Source organism: Arvicola amphibius, chromosome 8, assembly GCF_903992535.2.
Source record: "Arvicola amphibius chromosome 8, mArvAmp1.2, whole genome shotgun sequence".
Taxonomy (NCBI): domain Eukaryota; kingdom Metazoa; phylum Chordata; class Mammalia; order Rodentia; family Cricetidae; genus Arvicola; species Arvicola amphibius.
The window spans coordinates 109276830-109301114 of NC_052054.1; the positions used below are offsets into that span (position 1 = coordinate 109276830).

The window sequence follows — 24285 nt, forward strand, 5'->3', positions numbered from 1 at the left end:
TATAGCAACTTTATATTTAGATAATATGACAAACACATTGAGATATATGTTAAAACTAATTTACAAGTCTCCTTGAATATTTAAATAAAACTTAGAAAAAAATGCAACATGGTTTATGTGGCTCATAAGTAATGGCTCGCATCATGTTCCCCTTGTGTGACAGATGCACAGATGTTGGTGCATCTGCAGTTCTGAACCTGAGTGAAGTGGAAACTTACTGAGATAATGCAACCCCGTTCAGTCTTGGCCAGAACAAACACCTGAAGCCAGCAGCCTTAATTAGCAGATGCACCGGGGGAAGTCTGGGAAGAAGGAAAGATTGACACGGATGCTTTGGGAAGACAACAGTCAGTGATTACATCTCCTGTGATAAATTCGGAACTCACAGCAAAGCCTGTCTTAACAGATCAATGTGTATTACCTCACAGGAATGTCAGGCCTCTGTCTGATGCTTCATGCTAAGGTGACCAAACTGTTTTCTGTCACACTGAGACTTTTGTAGTAAATAGTCCTAATTCCTACGGATGGGTAACACTGAGAATTTTTCTTATAGAAGCTATGTTCTATACTATGAGCTAAAGTTATATACTATGATCACCACAGAAGGTTCACCACCTTCAAAACTTCATTGGTAGCTTTTATTTATGTCAAGTTGTTGGTCAAAGGTCAGGGACACACTCTATTCATAGGAAACCTGCAGACAAGGTATAAGATACTATGGACAATCTTTACATCCCCACTCCAAAATGTATGCATTAGAGCCATGACCGGGGATGTGGCAGTGTTTGAAGATTAGGTGTTTGGAGGTAATTAAGTTCCCATGAGGTCATGAGGGCAAAGTCCTTGAGATGGGAGTAATTCCCTGGTGGAAAGACAACAGACAGCTAGCTACCTTTCTCTTTCCACATGAGCACACAAGTCAAGAGTGGGGCTCTTACCATCATTTAGTCATTTGGTACCCAGATCTGGGACTTAGGATCTCTGAGAACTATGAGAGATAAATACTAATGAAAAGTATGATATTTTGTCAAAGCAGCCCCTGGTGATTAAGACATACACAGACCAATGAAGTCTGCAAAACATGAGAACACTGCAAATATGACTTTCTCCTCCAGCACATACCTTTCTCTTTTAAGACTTCCTATTCTTTATCAGTTTTGGCAGATTACAGAATGTACCTGTTAAATGAGCTCCCTGTGTGCCCGGGGAGCTTGCATACTGAACATGGCTTCGGGAATTCACCTGCGTTCATCTCAAAGTCTCCCCACAGCCTTCAGGCTGCTGAGGTTTGTAGCGATGGAGTCTGAGCGCTTAGGTAGAAATTCACGGCCACTGTGCTAGGGACAATCAGGAAGATGGCTGCTCTGTGAAAACAGTATCATCTTAGCTTCCTTTCCCCCTTCAGCTGAAAGCAGAGGTCAGGAAGACGAGCTACGGCAAAGCTATGTTATGATTAAGAGTTTTGGCGGAAGCCAGATATAAACCTCGTGGAGCAAAAATACTCCACACACAGTGTTTTCGCTGGGCTTTGGAAGTCTTCAGCTCCATGATGGATGCTTGCTCCTTGGCTGAATGCCACAGCACAAGTAGGGTCGGTTCCAAAGGGATGCAGGAATGCAGGGCGTTCTCCAGCTAGACGGCACTGCAGTTGGACCAGCACCCTGATTAAAGCTTCTGGGTCCGTAATCAATTGCAATGTTTCACAGAGCTCATCTTAGTGTTAGCGCCAGGAGGTTCAGATTGCAGACGGGTAAACAGAGTCAAAGCTAGAGGGGAAGCAGGAAGGCAAATCTCTCTCAGCTTGCTGCTTTTCCTAGGATCATCCTCAAAAAACAGCCAAGTGCTTGTCCTCAGGAAAGTCCTCAAGAAGGACTCTTGGCTTGTCTGGAGGAAAAAGTGGGTGGCTGTGCTTGCTGTGTTGATCTTGACCCCTGCCTCATCAAATAGAAACATAATATGTTTGGGAAAAACAGCAGAAGGATTTGCCGGGAGGTGACCCTGGGAGCATGAAAAGAAACTTGTTTGTTACCTTCTTAGTTTATTGGGACAAACTTGCTAAAATGCCTTGGTCTTGGTAATTTGTAAATAATAGAGATTTATTGCCCACAGTTTGGAGACGAAGAAGCTAGACATGAAGATAGTAATGGATCCAGTGTCTGGGGATGCCCTCCTTGTTCCCTTGAAGAAGGCACTGGAAGTCTTTATACATTGTAAGGTAGGCGTGCCTCCTCTGTCTGCTTTTTTTTAAGGACATGCATAGTATTCATGAGATTCTTTCCTCATAAATAAATCTCTTCTCAATGGCCCCATCTTCCAATGCCATCTCCCTGGGAGTAGGTTTCAGCATATGGTTTTAAGGGGGGACACAAACATTTAACTCTGGAGAGACTCCTGGGTAGACAGGTTGAGTGATGGGAGAGGCGACTCTCCCCCCATATTTCTCTCCTCTTACCATCTCTTTATGAGAGAGTTGGCAAATAGAAGCTGGACCATGAAATGCAGAACAAGAGAAGGGCGGTGTGGAGTAGGTATCTGGCGAGTGCTCAAGAGGCAGCAAAAGGAATTACTGGAAAGAAAAAAAGAATAGAAATGCGTAGCACTTGGAGACTCAAGTAGTCATTGAAAGCAAGTTATAATGAGTATCAATGTTCCAGTTAACATAGAGAGAATGACTGCAAACCTGCCAATGAAAGTGTGTATATTAAATCATCCATGCTTCATCAAATCTCAAGGTTCAAACCTGTTACCACCCTTATTTTAAGGTGAGTAGCTAAGGCAAAAATTAAAGCTGGTGATTAATAAGCCTGGGTTGTAATGGGCCTCACATGATTTGAGGTCATGCTTATTACTGAGAAATACAGTTGAGGAAAAAAAATCATTTGTAAGTTATAAACAGCTGAAGAGAAAATTAAAGAACTCAATGATGCACTTAAGAAAGTTTTAGAGTCCAGTGTGGAGGGCAAAAGGAGATTAAAATTGAAGGAGTGGCTTGGCCTGGATCTCTCAAGAAGTAGCGTGTGAGAAAGCATGATTTAAATGATAATGGATCCCACTGGACTGTGCAGAAGGTCTCTGTGGGGCTTTGTGGGCAGAAGAGAATTTATTCTGGCAACCCCATTTCACACAGGAGAAGGATTGGCTCCAAAGGCATGGAAGCCATGAACTTTGAGGTGCAAAGGGGAAGTGGTGAGATAAAGCCAGGGGAAATCATCCAGACAAGCCCGCGTAATGCTGAAAGGGGCTGGATGTTGAGAAGTTAGAGGTCAAGATGCAGACTCGAGGAGGCCAAGAATATTTGATTCGCATAGAAGTCAGTGGTCAACGAGAGGACTCAGTGAGAAAGGAACTTGCCACCAAACCAGGCAACTCAAATGGGATATCTGGGCCCCACATGCCAAAGGGGAAAACTGGCTCCTGCATTTTGCCTTCTGACTTCCACAGGCATGCCGTGGCTTGTGTGCATAGACATAAAGACACAAAATAAATGAAGGAGCATAATAATTATTAAAGAGTAAGAGAACTAGGAGGAAACATCCTAAGGACCAGCAAATGTCTAATGAGAGCATCGAGTTTAGAGTTTAGAGAAAACGAGAAGGGGGTTATTAAGGAACAGTGGTCTGAGGTTGGTGATGTACACGTATGGGCACTCCAGAAGTTGAGAGAGCAGAGTTACAGACCAGCCTGGGCTACACAGTGAGACCCTGCCTCATATAGAACATTTTAATGACATGATCAAAAAGTTTGACTAACAAAAAAATTCAAAAAATGAGTCTATAACTGATACCACAGTTTATCAAAATTATAAGCAGTAAAAATGTAACATATTTGAGAATTAAGAAATATTTCAGTAATCCACACAGCATAGCTGCCACAGTAAATATTTTAAATATTTTGAGATTGCTGACAATAAAACACTATTAATTGATTTTTAAAATGCAGTTAAGGCAGAAAAATTGCATTAAATGTATTTGTACTTTTCAAATTGCTAGCTCAATATCAAAATGCCAAACCCAATTAGGTTTTATTGTGTCTTTAATAGGAAGATTACTAAAACGTTTAAAATGCATGGTGTATAGCGGCACCAGGAACATAAAATACTTAAATATTAAAGAAACAAAAAATACTCAAAAAATACTGCAGAAACTCGTATTATATGGTAACATCGCTTGTAATGGCCTCCAGCTGGAAGCCGCTTACAGTTGGAAATACTATTTTTATTCATATAACAGATCATTGTGCAGTGATGAAGATGAAACTCCATCACAGTCACCGAGAGATCAATCCCAATGAAAATTCGGAATGAAACGAGAGAAACCCAAAGAAAGATACATCTTGTGAATCTATATTCAGAAATTTCAGCCCAGGCAAAGTGCAAGTGAGGACCCGGATAAGCACTTCGACAATAAAAGTCTTAAGAAAGTGAAGGAAGTGAATAGTTGAAATCAATTTTAGTGTCTTTCAAGGAAGAAGGAAGGAGTCGTGGAAGAGAGATGGGAGGTCCTGGTGAGGTTTTGTTCCTTGACCAGCATGGCCATTACATAGATGCTAACCGGTGAGCAGCCCCACTCTACATCTGTTAATGTGGTCTCCCATGCCTGTGCCATCTTTAGTGATGAATGTGTTTTAGGAAAAGGCACTGTGACCATTTAATAGCTTATCACATAGTGATGCAAGCAAGGAAGAATGGTTTGACATTCAAACTACATTGACTTACTACACTGGCTGGCTGCAGACTGTGAAGCTTTCCTAAAACATATACAAAATCGGTCATAACATTAATACAGATTCATTTAGCAAATCAGAAACTCTAAGATTTGTGAGGGAAAGAAACTCTTTAATCTGACAGACTGTCTTAAAGCTACATATCAGATATTGCATTATGAAATGTTTGAAGCATTCCCTATAATCCAATAATGAGACAAGACCAAAGTGCTGATTGTAGTCAGCTCAGTATTAAAAAGAAAACGAAGGGCCGGGAAGATCTCTCAGTCAGTGGAGGACATGAGCCCAGGAGTTTGACTCACATATGCCAATGCAATCCCAACACTGAGGAAGACGAAACAGAACCATCCTTGGGGCTTGCTAGCCATCCAGTTTAGCTAGCTGGTGAGTTTCAAGATCAGAGAGAGAGAGAGAGAGAGAGAGAGAGAGAGAGAGAGAGAGAGAGAGAGAGAGAGAGAGAGCCTGTCTCAAAAACGCAGTGGAGAGAGATTGGGGAATATACCCAGTGATGACCTCTGGCCTCATACACATGTGCAGGAATCCCTTCTCCCAACACACAAACACACACACAAACATGAGAGAGAGAGAGGGGGCAAAATATATAATATATAAAAATTAGAAAGAAATAAAGTTATTATTCACTGATAACATATCAGCTACACATGAAATCTAAATGCATAAAGTACTAGAAATAATAAGAAAATTCAAGAAGGTTGCTGGGCTCACATTAAAGTTTCACAGTCGGTAGGATCTGTTTGAGACAGGCACCTGTGCATGCAGCAGCATAACCTATACACTACATGGGATGCATATCAGCATCCAACAGGGATTTTTGATAGAACTTTGACAGACCTTAGGGAGAGGAGCCTAGAGGATTGGCAGTGGCAGTTTTAAAGAAAATAATGACAGCATGCCTGACTGCTCTGCTTGGGGGCTCACTCTAGAAGATGTCTTTTGAAAACAAAGAAAGCGGCCATAGAGAATAAAACAAAAGAAAACAGCACAAAGGAACAGTGGATACTTTGCATGTTTACAGATGTAACTGCAAAGCAAAGAAAAAAAATGCTCTACTGAAAGAATACAGGATAATTCGTTATCCCTACGGATAAAAATGAATTCATATACTATAAGCTGAAGACAGTTCAAGAAAGAGAATTTAAACCGTAAGACTCTTTTTTTTTAGATGAAGAAATATTGAGTGATGTTTTTATAATCCCAAGGAAGAATTTCTTTGACAAGGTGCAGAAGACAAAACGCTAAAGTTCCATGGGTCACTTTGAAGTTATGTTAGATGAAGTGTTGTTCATTAAGACACCAAGAACTAAATGAAAACGTAAGCCAAAGATTAGGGTCGCCTTCCCGTAATACGTTGAAAGAACACAAGCTTGGTATCCAAATACAAACATTGCTTCTGAATATTTAGCAGAAGAGAGGCAATGTTTGTAGTAGATGAACAAGCAGAAAGTGGTCCACACAATTCACGGTGAGGGAAGTATAGAGGGGCAGGCAAGTATGAAGATTACTAATTAAAGCAAGGTCTCTCTTCAAGCTTTTTAACATCCAAGCACACCAACTTTTACAGCCGATGAAGGGAAAAGGATGTGTCTTCATTGTAGATTAATGTATCAATACCGAGTTTGCTATGAGCACCCAGCAGTTCAACTTCTAGCTGTCACAATGTTACACGTACAGAGGCGTGTATTGCAACATTGTAAAATAAAAGTGTGAAGACAGGCTTAGGTTGTTGAACGGACCACAAAAAAAAAAAAAAAACAACCTGCTTTATATTATAGAATGCTATAAAACAGGTATTTCTACAAAAAAAATGTATGTCAAGATGGATGAAATCCAATGACTTAATAGTCAATGATTAAAGAAAGTAAGTGTACAATATGAAACTACTACATTTGGAAAACCGCAAACAGTAATATTTGTTTTTAAGAGGACCACACACACACACACACCCACACCCACACACACACACACACACACCACTCACTTGTGTGGAGTATAAACACAAAATCTTTCATGAGAATGACGTACGCAATCTCCTGGACTGGAAGAAAGTCAAATAGTTAAGTATTAGGACATTTTGTATTTTTTCCCCTAACACAGGGAATTTGAGATTTTTATTTTATTAATTTTATTAATATTTGCTTAGCCTCAGGATACATAAATTTGCACTATTACATTATTTTTTGTTTGTTTGAAGTGCTAACTAATCCAACTGAAGTTTTTGGGTTTGAAAATGAATTCAGATGAGAAAGCTTCTTCATATGCTGTCTGCTTCTTGCACTTCTTCCTGGAATTTAAGACTATGCTAATTTAGCTGGAGACTTTTGCCTTATCCAGGGAGCAGAGATGGGCATACATTCCTTACCTATTGCCTGGCCTGGGGTTGCTCGTTTAAAATGGGTGAACTGGCCAGAAGACAGCTAGCTCTCAGCCTAAAGGTAAGGTGAACAGCTAGGGAGCACCTGGCTTCTCAGCCAAGCAGCAAAGCCCTTCCTTCTCCCTGGGTACTTGGGGACAAACTGTGTGGGCAGGCTGTTTCACCTTGGCTGAGAGAGGCAGGGCATGCAGGGTCAGCACTACTGCTGGCTTCCTGTTTGAGGAAGTGCTAAAGTACAACTGGAGACCTCAGCTAACAGCACAGAGATTATGCACATTCTGGCCCTCAGCTAACAGCACAGAGATTATGCACATTCTGGTCCAAAGACTGGATATAGCTCTCAGTTACACAGTGTTTGACCCACCACGATTTTGTTTGTTTTTGTTTCCTGCTTGCTATTCGGTTTTGAGTAAAATCTAAATCAGTTGCTAATATTGATGTAATTCATTTGTGATTAAAATGAGATTCCTAACTTCTCTCCTAAAGATGGTGGCACATCAGGTCAACAGTCAGATGTGCTTAAAGAGCATCCCCTCCCCCACTGCCTCGCCTCTTGAGCTGCTGGCTGCTACTGGAGAGAGGTCGAAGCTCCCACATCACAGATGAAAAGATTGAGATTCAGGGTAGCCTCCTGGCCTGCTCAAGGTCACAGTTGGCTTGTGGGTTCAGTCATGTTGGCACATGTCACCTCACCCAGGTATCAGTTAACTTGACATCACTTTTCTTTACAATAGGGGAGGCCATTTTATAATCTCAGGGGCACCTCTTCTCTCTCCTTCAGCAGTTGCAATGCAAGCAACAGCTTTGAATGCTTTTAACAAAGGCTCACCTCAAACTTCAACAGAAACACAAAAGATGGATTCACTGTGATAGTCTTTAACTTGAATTGCAATGTTTTGATGTTCCTAAACTCCAAACAAAAATCATTTCACATGTAAAATGAAGCAGAATATCACAACATAATTGCACATGGCATATACCTGGAGGATCTATGGTCACGGAGCACCACATTTTAAAAATTAGATTTACTCATTTTATTTTATGTGTGCTCTCTCTGCATGCATGTATTTGGCTGTGTGTGAGCATGCTATCCATGGAGGCCAGAAGAGGGCATTGGATCCCCTGGGACTTGAGTTATAGTCGGTTGTAAACCTCCGAGTGGGAATCCAACCCAGATCCTGTGCACGAGCAACAACTGCTCTTTTTTTTTTTTAAAGATTTATTTATTTATTATGTATACAACATTCTGCCTCCATGTATGCCCGCCTACCAGAAGAGGACGCCAGATCTCATTACAGATGGTTGTGAGCCACCATGTGGTTGCTGGGAATTGAACTCAGGACCTTTGGAAGAGCAGGCGGTGCTCTTAACCACTGAGGCACCTCTCCAGCCCGCAACAACTGCTCTTAAACATTGTGCAGTCTCTCCTGTCCCAGGGCCCCACCTTTCAAGGGTGTTTCTTCCAAGGGGATGTCCCTTCACACTCTCTCTGTTTTTCTTTTCAGTCCAGAAAGATTGTTATTCTTACCGCTCTCGAGTGTTCCCAGGCCTCTGTATAGCATGCACTTCCTTTAGACTTTCGGAAAGCACTGGTTTCTATTTCTGCTAAAGCTCTTAGATAGTCCGCACCAGTTTGTACAAGTTGCAGCCATCCTACCCAGCAGCAGTTAGTCACCTAGCTTAGCCAGTCTTGGTTTGCTACTTATTTATTTATTCATTTATTCATGGGGGCAGGGGGAGGGCAGGGACAGGACCCAGTAAGAGAACCAAAAGCTGGTTCTCTTATGCTGTTGGGAATTGAAATTTTGTTGTCAGTTTTTATACACTGGGTCATCTCACTACCCTTGAAAAATGTGCTATTGCTAGAGCACATTGCATAGATCACAAAAATCTTTTAGAATTCAGGCATAGAAAGGCCAAGTCATCTTCATGTGACTGAATGGTGAGAGACCAGATCAATTAGCTTTAGCACATTGTTAAAAACCATGCAACAAAGTGGAAAGGTAAAAAGATGTTGATCTTAGCCGCAGGTGCAGGTAGATGTATAGGTTACAAAAGGACACATTTAAAGCTTGGAAACGGTCCTTTAGAAACACAACTATGGCCGGGCAGTGGTGGCACACACCTTTAATCCCAGCACTCGGGAGGCAGAGGCAGATGGATCTCTGTGAGTTCGAGGCCATCCTGGTCTACAAGAGCAAGTTTGCCATGGTCTGCAGCTGTGTATGTAAGCACACAAATAACGGAAATAAACACCACAGAAAAGGCGAGTCTGGGTATTTGTTGGAAAACGGAAATCTAGCGGGATGGGGTCCAGAGGAGTGTTAGCTTTGCGGTGATGCCTGAAATGCCTCACTTAGAATGTAAGCGGGATGAAAACAATTGGATTGCGAGCAGTCATAGGCCCTTCAAGTGTTCTCGGGTAACAGATAAGTCGCTCTGGGACCATCTACAATTCCTCTCAGTCATGTCGGACTTAAGACACCTGCTCAACATAGGGAACAAAACTTACTGTACCCAAATTAACTTTGACATATAAAAATAACATCAAGCATCTGAAAAGTTAAATTTCTGTTTCACAAGTTAAAATCAAGCCAAAACAAGTCTCACAGTTTTGAGATTTTTATCTTTAGTGGTAAAGAACCAAGATTATGAAGTAGCACATGAGCACGGGGTCACCCAAATTCCAAAGAGAAATCAAGTCATCCTAATATAAGTTCTAGGTCTTGATTTTTTTCCCAGTGATGGCTTTTGTTTCCAGAGAGTGCCGAAGGAACACGGAGCTTCAGCGAAGTCAGTCTAGATGAGGTCTGGTTTAGGAAGGAGCAGTGTTGAGACTCCAAGGAGGTGTCTCCTCCCAGGCTTGGGCACTTCGAGCCAACCACACGACCTATTCATTCATCAGCCTGACATCACAGTCCAGTACCCTGGCCATTATCATCGATCTGTCTACCCATCCATCATCTATTACCGAACTCATCTATTATCCATGCATTATCCATTTACCTATCATCATTCTATTTATCATCACCTGCCTATCTCATATAACATATTTATAATCGATTAATTACCTTATATCCTTCCCTGTCATACACCCATCTAAACCTATCTATTGGTCTCCATTTAGCAGTCTCTGCAAGCGTTCTCCTCCATCTGGGATCCCTGGGGTCCTGAAAAGCTGGTTGGCTCCTCGCTTCTACCAGCACTGCACATTCCACCTGTTTCCCGGGGCTGCCCCACTTCCCTCCCACCCACCCCGTGTGCACTGCCATCGCTGAACTCAGGAGGAATCCGCGGCTGAGCAACCCTCCAAATAGTGACCCTACGGAGCCCTAGTGAGTGGGACTGGCTTGTTCCTCCCAGGATAGGTACGAGCAGCAGTGGGGTGGCTCAGCCTCTTCAGTCACTCACCTTGCTAACCACAGGCGGTGTGGCCAGGAGCAGCAGCAGGATAGGAAGCAGGAGTACCCGGAACCTTGGAGCACTCTCTGAGTGCATGATGGGCGTTGGTCCTGAGTCCCAGTGTGTCCAGCGATCCACGGGACCCACGAACTTTCAGGCCTCCGTGTACCGCGAGGGGCACTGATTCGGGAGGCGCCGCTGGGAAGCTCGCCTTGCTTGCTGAACTACTGGGGCGAGTTTTGTAGGGCTCGACCCACCGCGGTCTGCTTGTCCTCACCCAAGCTTTTGACTGTGACTCTAAGGGAGGGAAGAAGTGGCCTAGGTCCCGCCCTCGTCCCCCCTCCCAGTTCCCCAGGCACTGTCCCTTCAACCGGGCATCGGGCCCAGGAAGTGAGGAAGGGTTGGACACCCTCAGAGCAGGCAGGTGGGCGCCGATCCAGGATCAGGGTGAAAGAGGTGATTCCCTGCGCTCCTGGGACTCTGGTGCCTAGCGGGTGAGGAATTTAGGGGTGTGCGGTAGGGAGGTGGCTGCACAGGGTGGAGGGAGTGGCCAGCAGCCCTGCCCAGATTAAGCTGGAGGCGCGCGGGAGTCTGCGACTCTGGGGCCAGGTTTGCTGGCAGCTCCCGCGGCTGCACATCTGCTGACGGCCTTCAACTCACAGCCACTGCATAGATTTGACGCTGAACAGGCAGTGGAAAGGAACACGGTCCCGGGTAGATTCCCTCCAGCCGCAACGGTCAGGCGCGTATCAAATCTGTCTGCTAGCCTGCAGTTCCTTGTTCGCCCAGGTAAGCCGCCCACAGGCAGGCACTGCCCCAACACCGGGGCACCAGCCTGGGAACAGAAGCTTTGCCGGCGTCTAAAGGGTGGTGGATGGAGCAGTTGTGGCCTTGGGGTCAGCAGAGGAGAGCTTGCTTGGCTCCCAGGCTTCTCTGCCAGGGCTTGAACTGGGCGCTGTGTGTTTTTGATTAATTTGGAGGCTCGAGTTACTGTCCTGGCAGTATTGGCATTCCAAAATGCCAAGAGCAAGAGGCAGCTGAGGGGAAAGAGAAAGCTCATCCTATTCTCTGGGTTGAACTCCTTTTCAGGCTAAACCTTATCTGCGGAAACGGGGGAGAAAACAAGAGCCAGCTCTGGTCCAGGGTGTCCCCGCCTGGGAGGGCCTTGGAAGCAAATGCCACCTCTAGCTCGGAAGGGCACCCTGTTGGAGCAGGCTTCTATACTTTTTCGTGCTGCAGACAACATTGAATGAAGTGAGCCGTGTAAAATGCACAGGTTACAGTCGAATCAGACGGTTTTACTTGGCTACAATCGTCACAGTGATAACGGAGAGTTGTCCTAACAGACAGGTAGTATTCTTGGTGAATTAGGTATTGTTGAATTAGCTCTACAGCACACCCGTTAAACAGCTATAGCATGCTCCCAGTGGTAACTGAGAACAAGGTCTTGGGATAACCATCTAAACGCCATGAGCGTATCAGTGAGAGCAAGCTCAGCGGCTAGCACGTCGGTGGCCTATTAACTGATGTTCATGAGCTCAGGAAAGGCCCAGCTTCCATGAAGAACCGGTGGACATTCAGATGACACCGTTTTCTTATCCCAGTTCATCTGAATTCCATTTCCCCTCCCCTTCAAATTGTAGATAAAAATGGGGGACGCTTCCATGATGCACAACTGTGACATTAGACTCTGCTGAGAAACAGCTCCAAGTTCCAATACTCAGTGAACTCCAAGCCAATTATATCGGAGTCTCTGCAGAATAAACTTACGGGGTACGCGCCATAGCCTCTTGCAGATTCTTTGTGCAAACCTGCTTTGTAGTCACTATTTTATCACATTATTTATTGTTACTATTATTAGTTTATGATACATTGAATGACCACAGTCATTTTCGTTAGCTGCACAGAATTAGGGTCTCTTTGGTAGAATAATAATAATAATAAGGCGAGTCTGTGCTCAGATCATAAATATAATTGGCCCCATAATGACTTCCGGAAAGTTCTTGAGGAAATGTCTGCCATCCTGGTGGGGAGGGCGGCAGGGACTCTGCTGATGAAGAGACAGTGCTCAAGGGTCCTGTAGCTTCTTTATCACCTTCTCTCTATGTGTGATGTATTCGCGTGTGCATGTTCATGTGTGTGCATATTCTTGCGTGGGTGACCAAAAGCCACAGAGTGTGTGTGCAGGCAACCTTGAGTGTGAGTCCCCACCTTCCACCTTGCTTAGGACAAGGCCTCTTGTTCTTCTGGCATCTCCACTTCCAGGGATTCTTCCATCTACATCTCTTGTCTGGCTTTAGGAGTGTTGTGATTACAGATATATGCGTGAGGCTCTTCATGCATCCTAGGGATCCAGGCTCAGGTTCTCACACTTCCACAGTGGATAATTTACTCGCTGAGCTGCACCCTCAGCCCAGATCCCTGGAGTTTTGATGGAAAAACACCCTGAGCTTTATGAGCATTGTAGGGTAAAGCAGTCACCTGATGATGCTTTTGATGCAGCAGCAGAAGAGAATGGGACACAAATCAGGAAGGAGGAGGCAGATGCTTGAGAGCCTGGCATCTGGTCTACCCACTGGATTCTGAATCCTTCTGTACTTACTGGTGTGGATTAACTTCTCCAGGGTGGACTCTTACCCTCTATAACATCAGACTAATCATGGTACCAGTCTTGGGGAGTTGTAGGAATCTGATAAGCCATCAGAAGTCTCTCGTCCGAGATCTCCATGAAACTACCACATGTTGCATTCTGACTGGAGTCGCATAAAGGAAAGCAGGTGGAACTGATGAGAATGGAGATGGACCATGGTGGCACGGTGCAGCGAATGTTCTTCTGAGTTCAGTGCTAATGAACAAGAACCAAGCGCAGTATCATACTGAGCCCAGGTCAAGGTGCTTTCAAGGCACCTCGAATCCTGCCTTCCTAAGACCAGAAGCTTTGGCATAACCAGGAGCTGTTATAAACTGGAGTCTCAGCAGTTACGAAGACTCAGCGAATCAGAACGTAATTGTCCAAGATCCAAGATCTCTAGCCGATTCCCTTGCAGGTGAGACACGGAGAAGTGGCTTGTTTGAAAGCCAGATTAAAGCACGCATTCCTCGTCTCTCCGCCACACACACTTGGCTACATTGTCGCCTACGATCACCTATGGTGTAATTAACCCAAACTCAACCAGTGCACGTGAATTAAAAAAAAATAAAACCAAGAGAACTAGTGACTCATAGTTTACGTCTTAAATGTGAAAAGCAAAGGGAAAGGAAAGAAGATGGTTCTTTTTGTACAAGTTTTTTTCGAAACACTTGATAATAGGTGAAGATTTTGAATCCAACTCTCAATCCCTTTGGCAAGCTTTATATAATTATTTAGTCTGCCTCTAGCTTGCTATTTTGTTTTATTTTTAAAAGGTTTGTCTGTTTGAGTATTTTTCTGAGTGTGTGCGTGCATGCAGGCAGATGTGTGCACATGCATATGTCTATATTCTGAAGCCAGAGGAAGATGCCAGTGTGTGCGTGCATGGGGCCAGATGTGTGTAGGTGCACACGTCTATATTCTGATGCCAGAGGAAGATACCATTTGTCCTGCTCTATATGTCCAGCCATGTTCTCTTAAGGCAGGGTCTCTCACCGAACCTGGGGCCATGCAGGAGGCTGGCAAGGCCCAGAACTACACATGTACTTGGAGACTGTGGAGGCCAGAAGAGAGTGCTGGATCCCATGGATCTGGTTTCAACAGACAGCTATGGATGTCGTGTAGGTGCTGGGAACCAAAACCCAGTCTTCATGCAAGAGCAGTCAGTGCTTTTCACTGCTGAGACACCTCTCCAGTCCTGCTTCTTTCTCGTTTATGTTTATGTCTCTCCCTTTCTCCTCTTCTCCCACTCTGCCTTCCTCCTTCCTCTCTCCTTCCATCCCTCCATTCTTTCCCTTTTGTTTCCTTCCCCCACCCTTCTATTCTCTCTCTGTCTCTCTGTCTCTCTCTGTCTGTCTCTGTCTCTCTGTCTCTCTCTCTCTCTCTCAGACAGTCTTGCATGTAGCTCAAGCTGGCATTTGAACTCATTATCCTACTGCCCATGACTCTCTAGTGCTGGGCTTACAGACACTTGTCACTTGGGGATGAGTCTGCTCCTGGTTGTGTGTGTGTGTGTGCTTTGTGTATACACTCAGATATGTGCAGGTGCTCATGTCTGTATTGTAAGGCCAAAGGAAGATGCCAGAAGTCCTGCTCTATCATGTTTAGTTTTATACCCTTGATAAAGGGTTTTCACTGACCCTAGAGGTAGGTTGGAGGCCAGCAAGCCCCAGCAGTTCTGTTTCTGATCAAATAATACTGGGGCTGCAGGTGGATACATCCAACCTGGCTTTTTACATGTGTGCTAGGGATTTGTTTTTTTATTGTTTTTATTGAGCCATATATTTTTCTCAGCTCCCCTTCCTTCTTTTCCCCTCTTCTTCTATCCTCTCCCATAATTCCCATGCTCCCAATTTACTCAGGAGATCTTGTCTATTTCTACTTCCCATGTACGTTAAATCCATGTATGTTTCTCTTAGGGTCCTCTTTGTTGTCTAAGTTGTCTGGGATTGGGAATTGTAGGCTGTTTTTTCTTTGCTGTATGTCTAAAAGCCACTCAAGAGTGAGAACATATATTCTGGGTCTGGGTTACCTCGCTCAATATGATGTTTTCTAGATCCATCCATTTGCCCGCAAATTTCAAGATGTCATTATTTTTTTCTGCTGTGTAGTACTCCATTGCATAAATGTACCACATTTTCCTTATCCATTCTTTGGTCAAGGGGCATTTAGGTTGTTTCCAGGTTCTGGCTATAACAAACAATGCTGCTATGAACATAGCTGAACACGTGTCCTTGTGGCATGATTGAGCATCCTTTGGATATATACCCAAAAGTGGTATTTCTGGGTCTTGAAGAAGGCTGTTTTTTAGTTTTCTGAGGAATCGCCACACTGACATCCAAAGGGGCTGTACCATCTTGCATTCCCACCAGTAATGGAGGAGTTATCCCACATCCTCTCCAGCATAAGTTGTCATCAGGGTTTTTGATCTTGGCCATTCTGACAGGTGTAAGATGGAGTCTCACAATTGTTCTGATTTTCATTTCTCTGATTACTGGAGATGTTGAGCATTTTCTTAAGTGTCTTTCAGCCATTTTAGATTCCTCTGTTGAGAGTTCTCTGTTTAGGTCTGTACCTTATTTTTATTGGATTATTTGTTCTTTTGATGACCAATTTTTTGAGTTCTCTGTATATTTTGGAGATCAGACCCCTGTCTGATGTGGGGTTAGTGAAGCTCTTTCACCATTCTGTAGGCTGCCATTTTGTCTTGTTTACCATAACCTTTGCTTTACAGAACCTTCCCAGTTTCAGGATGTCCCATTTATTCATTTTTGCTTTCAGTGTCTGTGCTACTGGGGTTATGTGCAGGAAGTGGTTTCCTGTGCCAATGCATTCAAGTGTACTTCCCACTTTCTCTTCTATGAGGTTCAGTGTGGTTAGCTTTATGTTGAGGTCTTTGATACCTTTGGACTTGAGTTTTGTACATGGCAGTCGATGTGAATCTATTCTCACTCTTCTACAGATTGACATCCAGCTATGCCAGGGTGCTAGGGATTTGAACTCAGGCTCAGGTCCCCATTCTTGTCAGCAAGTGTTTAGTTTTTTGCTCATTATCTCTAGCCCTGGTTTTAAAATAAGTGCGTCTGCTTCACCAGTTTTAGGAAGGATGTCCTTTTGTGGTTCTGTCCTCCCTGCTTTGTAAATAGATGATTATCAAGTTCACATAACATTCACCCTCAGATCTACTTCTTCCAGAGTCCAGAAACTTCCATGGCCTCTAGTGCACACACAAGCACTTGCTTTCTGCTTTTGAGGAGCTATATGGAGTAGACTGTCCATGGCTCCTGCTCTGATTTCTCCAACTCTCCTCTTTGTCTTGTCTATTTCCCGAGACCTTTCTCTTATTATCAGTTAGGCTCTCAGGTGGTTTTAAAATCTCAGAGTCACAACTAGCTTGTGCCAGTTCTTGCCCCTAACTTCTCTGCTGCTGTTTTAAGGCCAGAATTTCTGCCCTGGTGTTCAGTGTTATTATCCAGCGTCTACAGTTGTCTTCTGGCTGGTTTCTTCTCTTGTAAGTTCTCTGAAATCCACCTTCGATGCTACTGTCAGAGTAGCCATTTAAAATTGCACACAAGGCCAGAAGAGGGCTCAGCTGGGTAAAATGTTTGCCATGTAAGCATGAGGACTGGAGTCTGGATCTCTAGAACCCACATAAAATTCAGTGAAGGTGGCGGTCCGTTGCACTCTCAGCATGCCAGAAGTGAGTATGAGAACTAGTGAGCAGCTTAGCTACAACTTCAAAACGCTGAGCTCTGATTCAGTAAGGGATCCTGCTCCCATTTGTAGGACAGAGACCCAATATCAACCTTGGGCCTGCAAATGTTCCCCCCATACACACAAACATGCATACACGTGCATACATGTACCACATGCGTATGGAAAAAAACTGTAAAATATAACAGCAGTAAAAGGTAGAGAAACGGTAACGTACAATTACTTCAGTAAATCAATTCTTTTTTTTTCTACATTATGTGTAAGCACGCATTAGCACAAACAAGAGCCAGGTAAATAGTTCTTGGGTTAATAACCATAGATATTTATGTATCATACGAAATATATGATGATGATACCAAAAATAAATACCTTATCCATGCCAACTAAATTTCTTTAAAGTTACCCTCATATTTCAATGATTTATTATATTTAGTGATTTTAATTTACAGACCATTTTTTATTCTTGTTTTATATATAAACTAGATTTAAGATTTTGTTCTTACATTATTTATTTTTATTGTAAATGTGTAATATAGACTGCTTTCTAGCTTTGTTGTCTGAGCTTTTTCTAAGTCCTTTATTTCCAAATTCATAATAAGAGATCAAGTTGACTTTAATTTTAATCATGCAACTGTTTTCTCATGATATTTTCAGCTGCTAATTATTTGGGCCATGCTGTCCACGGGATAACTTTATACATACATGGATCCTGCCCTTGGCTCTACTCAGTGATGACCGTTGTGGTGGTCCATACTGTATGTGTTGCTAAGATGCACAGGGAACTACAGAAAGGCCCTGACTCTGAAGCCCAGAGTTTAATTTTTTATATTTTTTTACATTTATTTATTGGGGAGAGAGTGTGCTGAAGTACCTGTGTGGAGGTCAGAGGACAAGTTACTAAGGGTTCTCTTCTTCCACCATGTGGATTCCAGAGATTAAGTTCAGTCATCAGTCTTAGCGGCAAACTCTTTTCTCTAGTTCTCCATCCTTGAAATCCAGGTTTGAGCAATTCCCTTGAGTCTCGTTATATTCCTGAGTGGCTGAGCTGGTCAATGTGGAGTGCTGTTCCGGGTCTTGTTCTAAAGGAAGAAACATGTAAGGAGATTCTAGTTCCCTGGGATGAACTCCTACAGGAAGCCAGGATGACTTAGAGGCAGTGCAGAAGACAGAGTGTAGCCACAAAAATAGAGACATGATGAAGTTCCCAGGAAAGAGAAGACCTTGCACGAGCGCAGTTTCTCTTCCCCAGGAAAAAGCTTTCTTACTGTCCCAGAGATGGTCATTGTACTCCACCTCAGCATTTCTGCCTAATATTAGTGTCCATTTGGACACGTTTTATGAAATCTTTCTTTTGGCTTAAACACTTAAACATTGCCCTCCTCTCCATCTTGTTTAGAGAGTGCCCCTTTGACCTCTAAAACATTCACATTTCTAGACTTGAATTCCAAATGCAAAAGACTCAACGAGAACTCGGTCTTTTTGGAAACCACAGGGAACAGGCTATCTTTGTGGTCCTATCCAGTCCATTGCTAACTGGTTTTCTGTGTTCCAGAACTCTTTCCTTCCAGAGATCAATTTCCTGAAACTCACTCACAGATTTTCATAGACGATATGAAGTCTTCACAGAGCCATGGTTGAGAACTTCTGTGCATTTAGCCTCTGCTGCTCTGGTCACTGCTATTTGTTACAGTGGGAAGGATGAGAGCTGTGGGATGGAGAAACGGAAGAGGAGGGAAGGAAAGGTGGAGGGAGAAGAAGAAAGAAGAGGAGGTGGAAAGAGTAACAGGAGACGATGGGGGAGGATGGAGAGGCCCCCTGCCTTTTACCAACTCTTTTCTTTGTATTTTCAGGGTGAGCATGAGCTACCACTGTAATCCTACCTAGAACTTTCCTATGGCATGCTTCCTTCTTCCACAATAATTGAAGAGTCACCCTTCTGAAGGATTCCCTTTCTTTGATGTTTGAAAGGTTTTTAAGCCCCACCCACAAAATAAGCCCGTAGATGCAACTGTGTAGGAGGCAGAGACAGGAGGATTACATGATCTCAGGAGTTTGAGATCAGCCCTGACCGTCACAACAATATCTCATTTCTTTCTGACTAACTAACTAACTAACTAACTAACCAACCAACTAACTAACTAACAATATCTCATCCCATCTCATCTCTTACTAACTAGTTAGCTAGCTACCTGCCTCCCCCACCTAAAAACTACAATATCCTTTCCCTTTTAGATCAAATCATCTCTTATTTTGGGCTAGCCTAACTTTCTATATCTATAATCTTCTCCAACATGTTGGGAATTTTTTTCTTGTTTCTATTACTAATTAGGGAGTAAAGAAGGAAGAGAGGAAGGGATGGGGGGAAGGAACAGTTATTGAGCCAGGCACTGCACAGGGTACTGTTTCAGACTCATTTGGACCCCTCAGATATTAATTTTCTGTACTGAGAAATCTTGAGCTCCTAGGAAATATGGCCTTGCACAGGGCTACACTAACTGTACATCTGTTTTAATTACTTAATGAATTGGCCGTGCAGTGGTAGTGAATATCTGAATCCTAACCTTCCTAACTCTCATCCCCTAACTATTTGGATGTAAGGTCGGCATGCGGGGAAGGAGACTCTTCACAGGAACCACAGAGGCTTTCCACTTGGGGAGCCATCTTCCCACTGCCCTTGGGAGAATGGCCCGGCCCAAGGAATCAACTGATGTTATCGAAGGAATCTCATTCCACTGGCAGGTCTCAAAAGTCTGGAAGGTCCAGAGAGCTGAGATAAGCATATTTCCATGGGCAGGAAGAAAACACATAGATGCAGAAAAGCTGGAGTCTAGAACTTTCAGTGGCACATTTGAGAGCGTTCTAAACTAAGGATGCCACTCAGAGCTTGGAGGTCCGAGGCCAGTCTGATTTTGAAAGTTAGCTGTGCATGCTTAGAATAGTACCTAGAGGTACTGTTCCTAGAGGTGGCATTTTTATGGTTCCTGTCAAGTTTTCTGTTAATATTGGGGGGTAGACCTCACACAGGAAGCGATAATAGATGCCCATGTTGCCAGAATAGTGGGCGAGCTGAGGTAGGATGCACTTGTCTCTGGCTGAACAGACCTAATTCCAGTGTCATCTAAGGACTGCAGCGTTCAGACACTAGATCCAGGACTACCGGGTAGGAGAGGTGGGGTGGGCTGGCTCCAGGCCAGGGGCGTTCTGTTCCAGCTGGAATTTAGAGTAGTTCTCAAGAATTTACTTGAGTAGTTGACAAGTTTTTCCCTTTCAGAGAACATGAAGCTGCAGCCACATTCCGAGGGTCTTCGGACCACACAGACTCATGACCCACATGAAAAATCTTGTGTGGAACAAGGTTAAATGTTTTTGCTAAGGAACTCAAATAAACCATGTTGTCAGTTTTTTTTTTTTCTTTTTGAGGGGGTGTGTCTTGGAGTAGAATCAGCTTAAATAAATGAAATCAATGGGACTGGATGGAGCTCATAATGGCAAGTAAAATAGGCCAAACAGAGAGACTCGCATCATGCTCTATGCCATTCGTATATGGGTTTCTAGGAGCTGAGGACAGAAGGAGGGGAGCTGGGAAAGTCGAGAGAGAATGGGATGGGAAGAGGCTGGCCAGTGGGTGAGGGTCAAATTCTCAGTGGCTGTATATTTAGAGATACCCTGTATATTTAGAGATACCACAACAATGTCTTTTGTACATCTTCAACATAAAGAGATGATCAACGAGAAAATGTTTGAGGAGAGAGAGTTCTTGGTTTAACATCACATAATGCATGTGTATACTAACACATGGCTCCCCATGAACACGCAATGCTTCCATGTTTTCAGAAGTATTAGTGGGAATAAATTCTAATTTTAAAAAGTATTACATTCTATCTATCTATCTATCTATCTATCTATCTATCTATCTATCTATCTATCATGTGTGTGTGTGTGTGTGTGTGTGTGTGTGTGTGTGTAGGGGATGTCTTTGTATGCCTGTGTAATTAGATGATAGTTTGGGGGAGTCAGTTTTGCCACCTTGTCGGATCTCAGACTAAACTCAAAAGTTCGGGCTTGGCAGCAAATGCCATTATCCAGTGGACCATATTGCCAATTCTAAACCTTTTAAAAGATGAAACCAGGAAAGTGTTATTTTGGGAAATTGTTAACTCATGCATCTATCTGTCTACCCCCCTCTCTCTCTATCTATCTCTATATATTGATACAGGGTTTCATGTACCCAAGGCTGGCTTTGACATCACCATGCAATCAGGATGAACCTTGATCTTTTGGTCCTCCTGCCTCCGTGTCCCATGTTCTGGGATTCCAGGAACGCACTGCCACATCCTATTTATACAGTGTTGGGGAACTCGGGGCTTCATGCATGTTAGGCAAGCACTCTTAATATTTCCAGTCCTGATCAGCTTAACATTTAGCAGGGAAAGTGTAGGTCACTGAAGAAAGTTCTTCAGTGGACTGGGGTAAATAAGTCTCCCCTACACATAACTAGGAGTGGTTTCCTAATCTCTGAAAGCCTTTCCTTAATTTAAAAAAATATGTATGTGACCAGCCTGGTCTACAAGAGCTAGTTCCAGGACAGGCTCTAAAAGCTGCAGAGAAACCCTGTCTCGAAAAAAAACCAAAAAAAAAAAAAATGTATGTGTATGAGTGTTGCCTGAATGTATGTCTATGCACCATGTGCATGCAGTGCCTGCAGAGGCCAGAAGGGGGCATTAGATCCCCTGGACCTAGAGTTACAACTGGTTGTCGGTCAGTGTGGGTTCTGAGAGTTGAACCCCAGTCCTCTGGAAGGGCAGCCAGTGCTCTTAACCTCTAAATCACCTCTTCAGCACCACTCCCCTTTCAAATTAAATCTCAACCATTGAAAATTCTAGTTTGGAGAAATAAAAATATACAAAATAGTTGCCAGCACAATTTGAACGGTTTAACACCAGAAAGAACCTTCTGATCGTTGTATCGGCTGGAATGCTCATGTACTCACTGAGTAAGTAGGACGTTATTTCATAGAAAAAAAAAACCTGGTCACTTAACAGAACTCACAGATGTAGTGTCACCAATGGAGAGAAAGACATGAAGCTCTGTAAGCTTTCTGTGAGTAGACAAGTCCAAGCCTCAGCTCCGTTTGATTCCCAACCTTGGCTACTTGCCCACATTGATGAGAGCACAGCAGGGCTCCAACCCAAGATCCTGCTGCGGAGAAAACAAATTTCCCATGGTGCAACTCGTGGAGATCTGGAAGATCTTGGATCTGATTCCCAAGATAGGGGCACTTGGAAAGCAGAGACTCATAAGCCTCCCAGGGGAGCTGGAAACCAAGGAGTTTTGTTTTACAAACAAGTGAAGTGGAATTAATAATCACAAGGGGTTAGAGCAAGACAACATGGTGGCATTTGCTGGTCACACATGGAAGAGAGGACTTCTGTTTGTATTGGGGGGATGGGGGAAGCCTGGAGACATAACAGGGATCTACGGTGAGCAGGTGCTTAGAAAATGGCTAAAGTACTGACCTGCAATCTCTCTCTTGGAGGGCAAGCAAGCTTTCTGTGCGAGGGGAACAGTCTTAGACCCTTCAGGAAGGAGAGGGCCTTCCGTCTGCCTCATCTGCACAGGCAGGCCATTCACTCCGACACAGGAAACCGAGAATAAAACTACCGGAAGGGGTAGGGCAGCTTCCGTTCTCTCAGCGGACCATAGACTCTTGTTGCATTTTCTCTGACAACAGCTTTTTGTGACTACTTAGCATTTCTCCCCCCAAATTCAAGCTTACACTCTACCGGGACTCTACCCTGGACCATCCCTTGATGCATCTTTCTTCTTCTACATCTTTTCTTCTCGTTGTGTTTATTTCTGCTCTCCCATAGCCCCTCTCTCTGTACTAGTCCCCATCCTAGAGTCTCTCTGTCACAGACTGAGTTCTCTGTCACAGAGGCATGTTTTGAGTTGGGTTGCCTTGAGTCCGGGGTTTATTGTGATCCTTCCCATAGGGCCGTGGAGGTGGAATCAGATAACAGAAAAATCCGACCACGCCGTTATGTGGCTGGACTGAAGGCAGGACCAGGATGCCATCACGGAGAATATGCCTTTTCTCAGTAACAGTCAACAGTGGCAAAGCGCTTCCATCAAAAGACACATAACTTCTGCCCACACTGACTGTGAAGATCATCTAACGCTGTTTGCATATATCCTGGTGTCATAGCAATTCAGACTGTTTGAGTTATATTTTTCGTAGTGGCAGTGAATTCCATCAGAAACATAGTGTCTCGTTTAATTTCACACAGCGTCAGCCATTAATGTAATATGTTAAGTTAGAGGGTAGCTGCTGTATAAGACAGGGTAATATTTTATGTATTTGGAAGCTGGACCAAAGCAAATAGTTTAACATGCTTAACAATGGCCACCGCAACCTTGAAAGTCCCCATTCATCACACATAACATATCATGTATGTTGTATAATATATCACAGCCATGAAGACTAAAAATCTTTGTGTGGCTGGTCTGTGGGCTACACAGATGCACATATAAATGCACACCCATCCACCATCCACTCCTGATAGACCATTTCTTCCCTTTGGCTTAGAGTGGCTCTTCACACAGAGGCACACATACCCCAGGGAAGCAAAAACTGCTTATATAACTCATTTTGTGGAGAATAAAAAGAAATCAATATCCGGATTCTCAGCTGTGGTACAGATTCTTCTGTGGAGTTCTACTGCCTTTGATCAAGATTCTCATCTCTCTTTCTACAATTTTCATTCTTACTCTTTTCAAGAGAAGAGAATGCTTTCTGCCCTGGTTTTTTTTTTTTTTTTGTTGTTGTTGTTGTTGTTGTTGTTGTTGTTGTTTTTTTCGAGACAGGGTTTTTCTGCAGCTTTAGAGCCTGCCCTGGAGGTAGCTCTTGTAGACCAGGCTGGCCTCGAACTCACAGAGATCCGCTTGCCTCTGCCTCCCGAGTGCTGGGATTAAAGGTGTGCACCACCACCGCCCCACTGCCCTGCTTAGTTTTAACTTTCAACTCGGCACAACCTAGAATCACCCAACAGGAGAGTTTAATTTAAGGAATTGTCTAAACTGGGTTGGCCTGCATACATGTCTGTGAGGGGTTGTCTTGACTGTTAATTGATGTAGGAAGACCCAGCCCACTGGGGGATGCACCATTACCTAGGAAGGAAATCTCAAATTGTGTAAGACAGGAAGAAGCTTAATGAGAGTAAGCAGAAAGCATGGGTACCTTCATTCTCTTTGCTCTTGACTGCAGATGTGGTGTGACCAGTAGTCCTGCATCCGTGACTTCTCTGTAGGGATGAGCCACATCCTGGAAGTGTAAGCATACTAAACCCTCTTCCCTATGGTTGCTTGTAAAGGTGTTATATCACAACAGAAATGAAACTTGGTTACTCCCATCCTCAAGACATACCAG

General features: G+C 43.7%; 2 protein-coding genes across 2 annotated transcripts in view; one reads left to right on the plus strand and one right to left on the minus strand.

Moving 5' to 3' along the window:
- Col4a3 (collagen type IV alpha 3 chain) overlaps positions 1-10787 on the minus strand; it is a 131707-nt gene extending 120920 nt beyond the window's left edge. Inside the window, 1 exon segment of the mRNA XM_038339473.1 lies at positions 10526-10787. Coding sequence (XP_038195401.1) covers positions 10526-10612 — 87 coding nt within the window. The 5' untranslated portion in view covers positions 10613-10787.
- A 404-nt stretch (positions 10788-11191) lies between these two features.
- Positions 11192-24285, plus strand: part of Col4a4 (collagen type IV alpha 4 chain) — a 121775-nt gene continuing 108681 nt past the window's right edge. The window contains exon 1 of the mRNA XM_038339472.1: positions 11192-11305. The gene's annotated coding sequence lies outside the window, so the exon portion shown is untranslated. The remainder of the gene's footprint in view (positions 11306-24285) is intronic.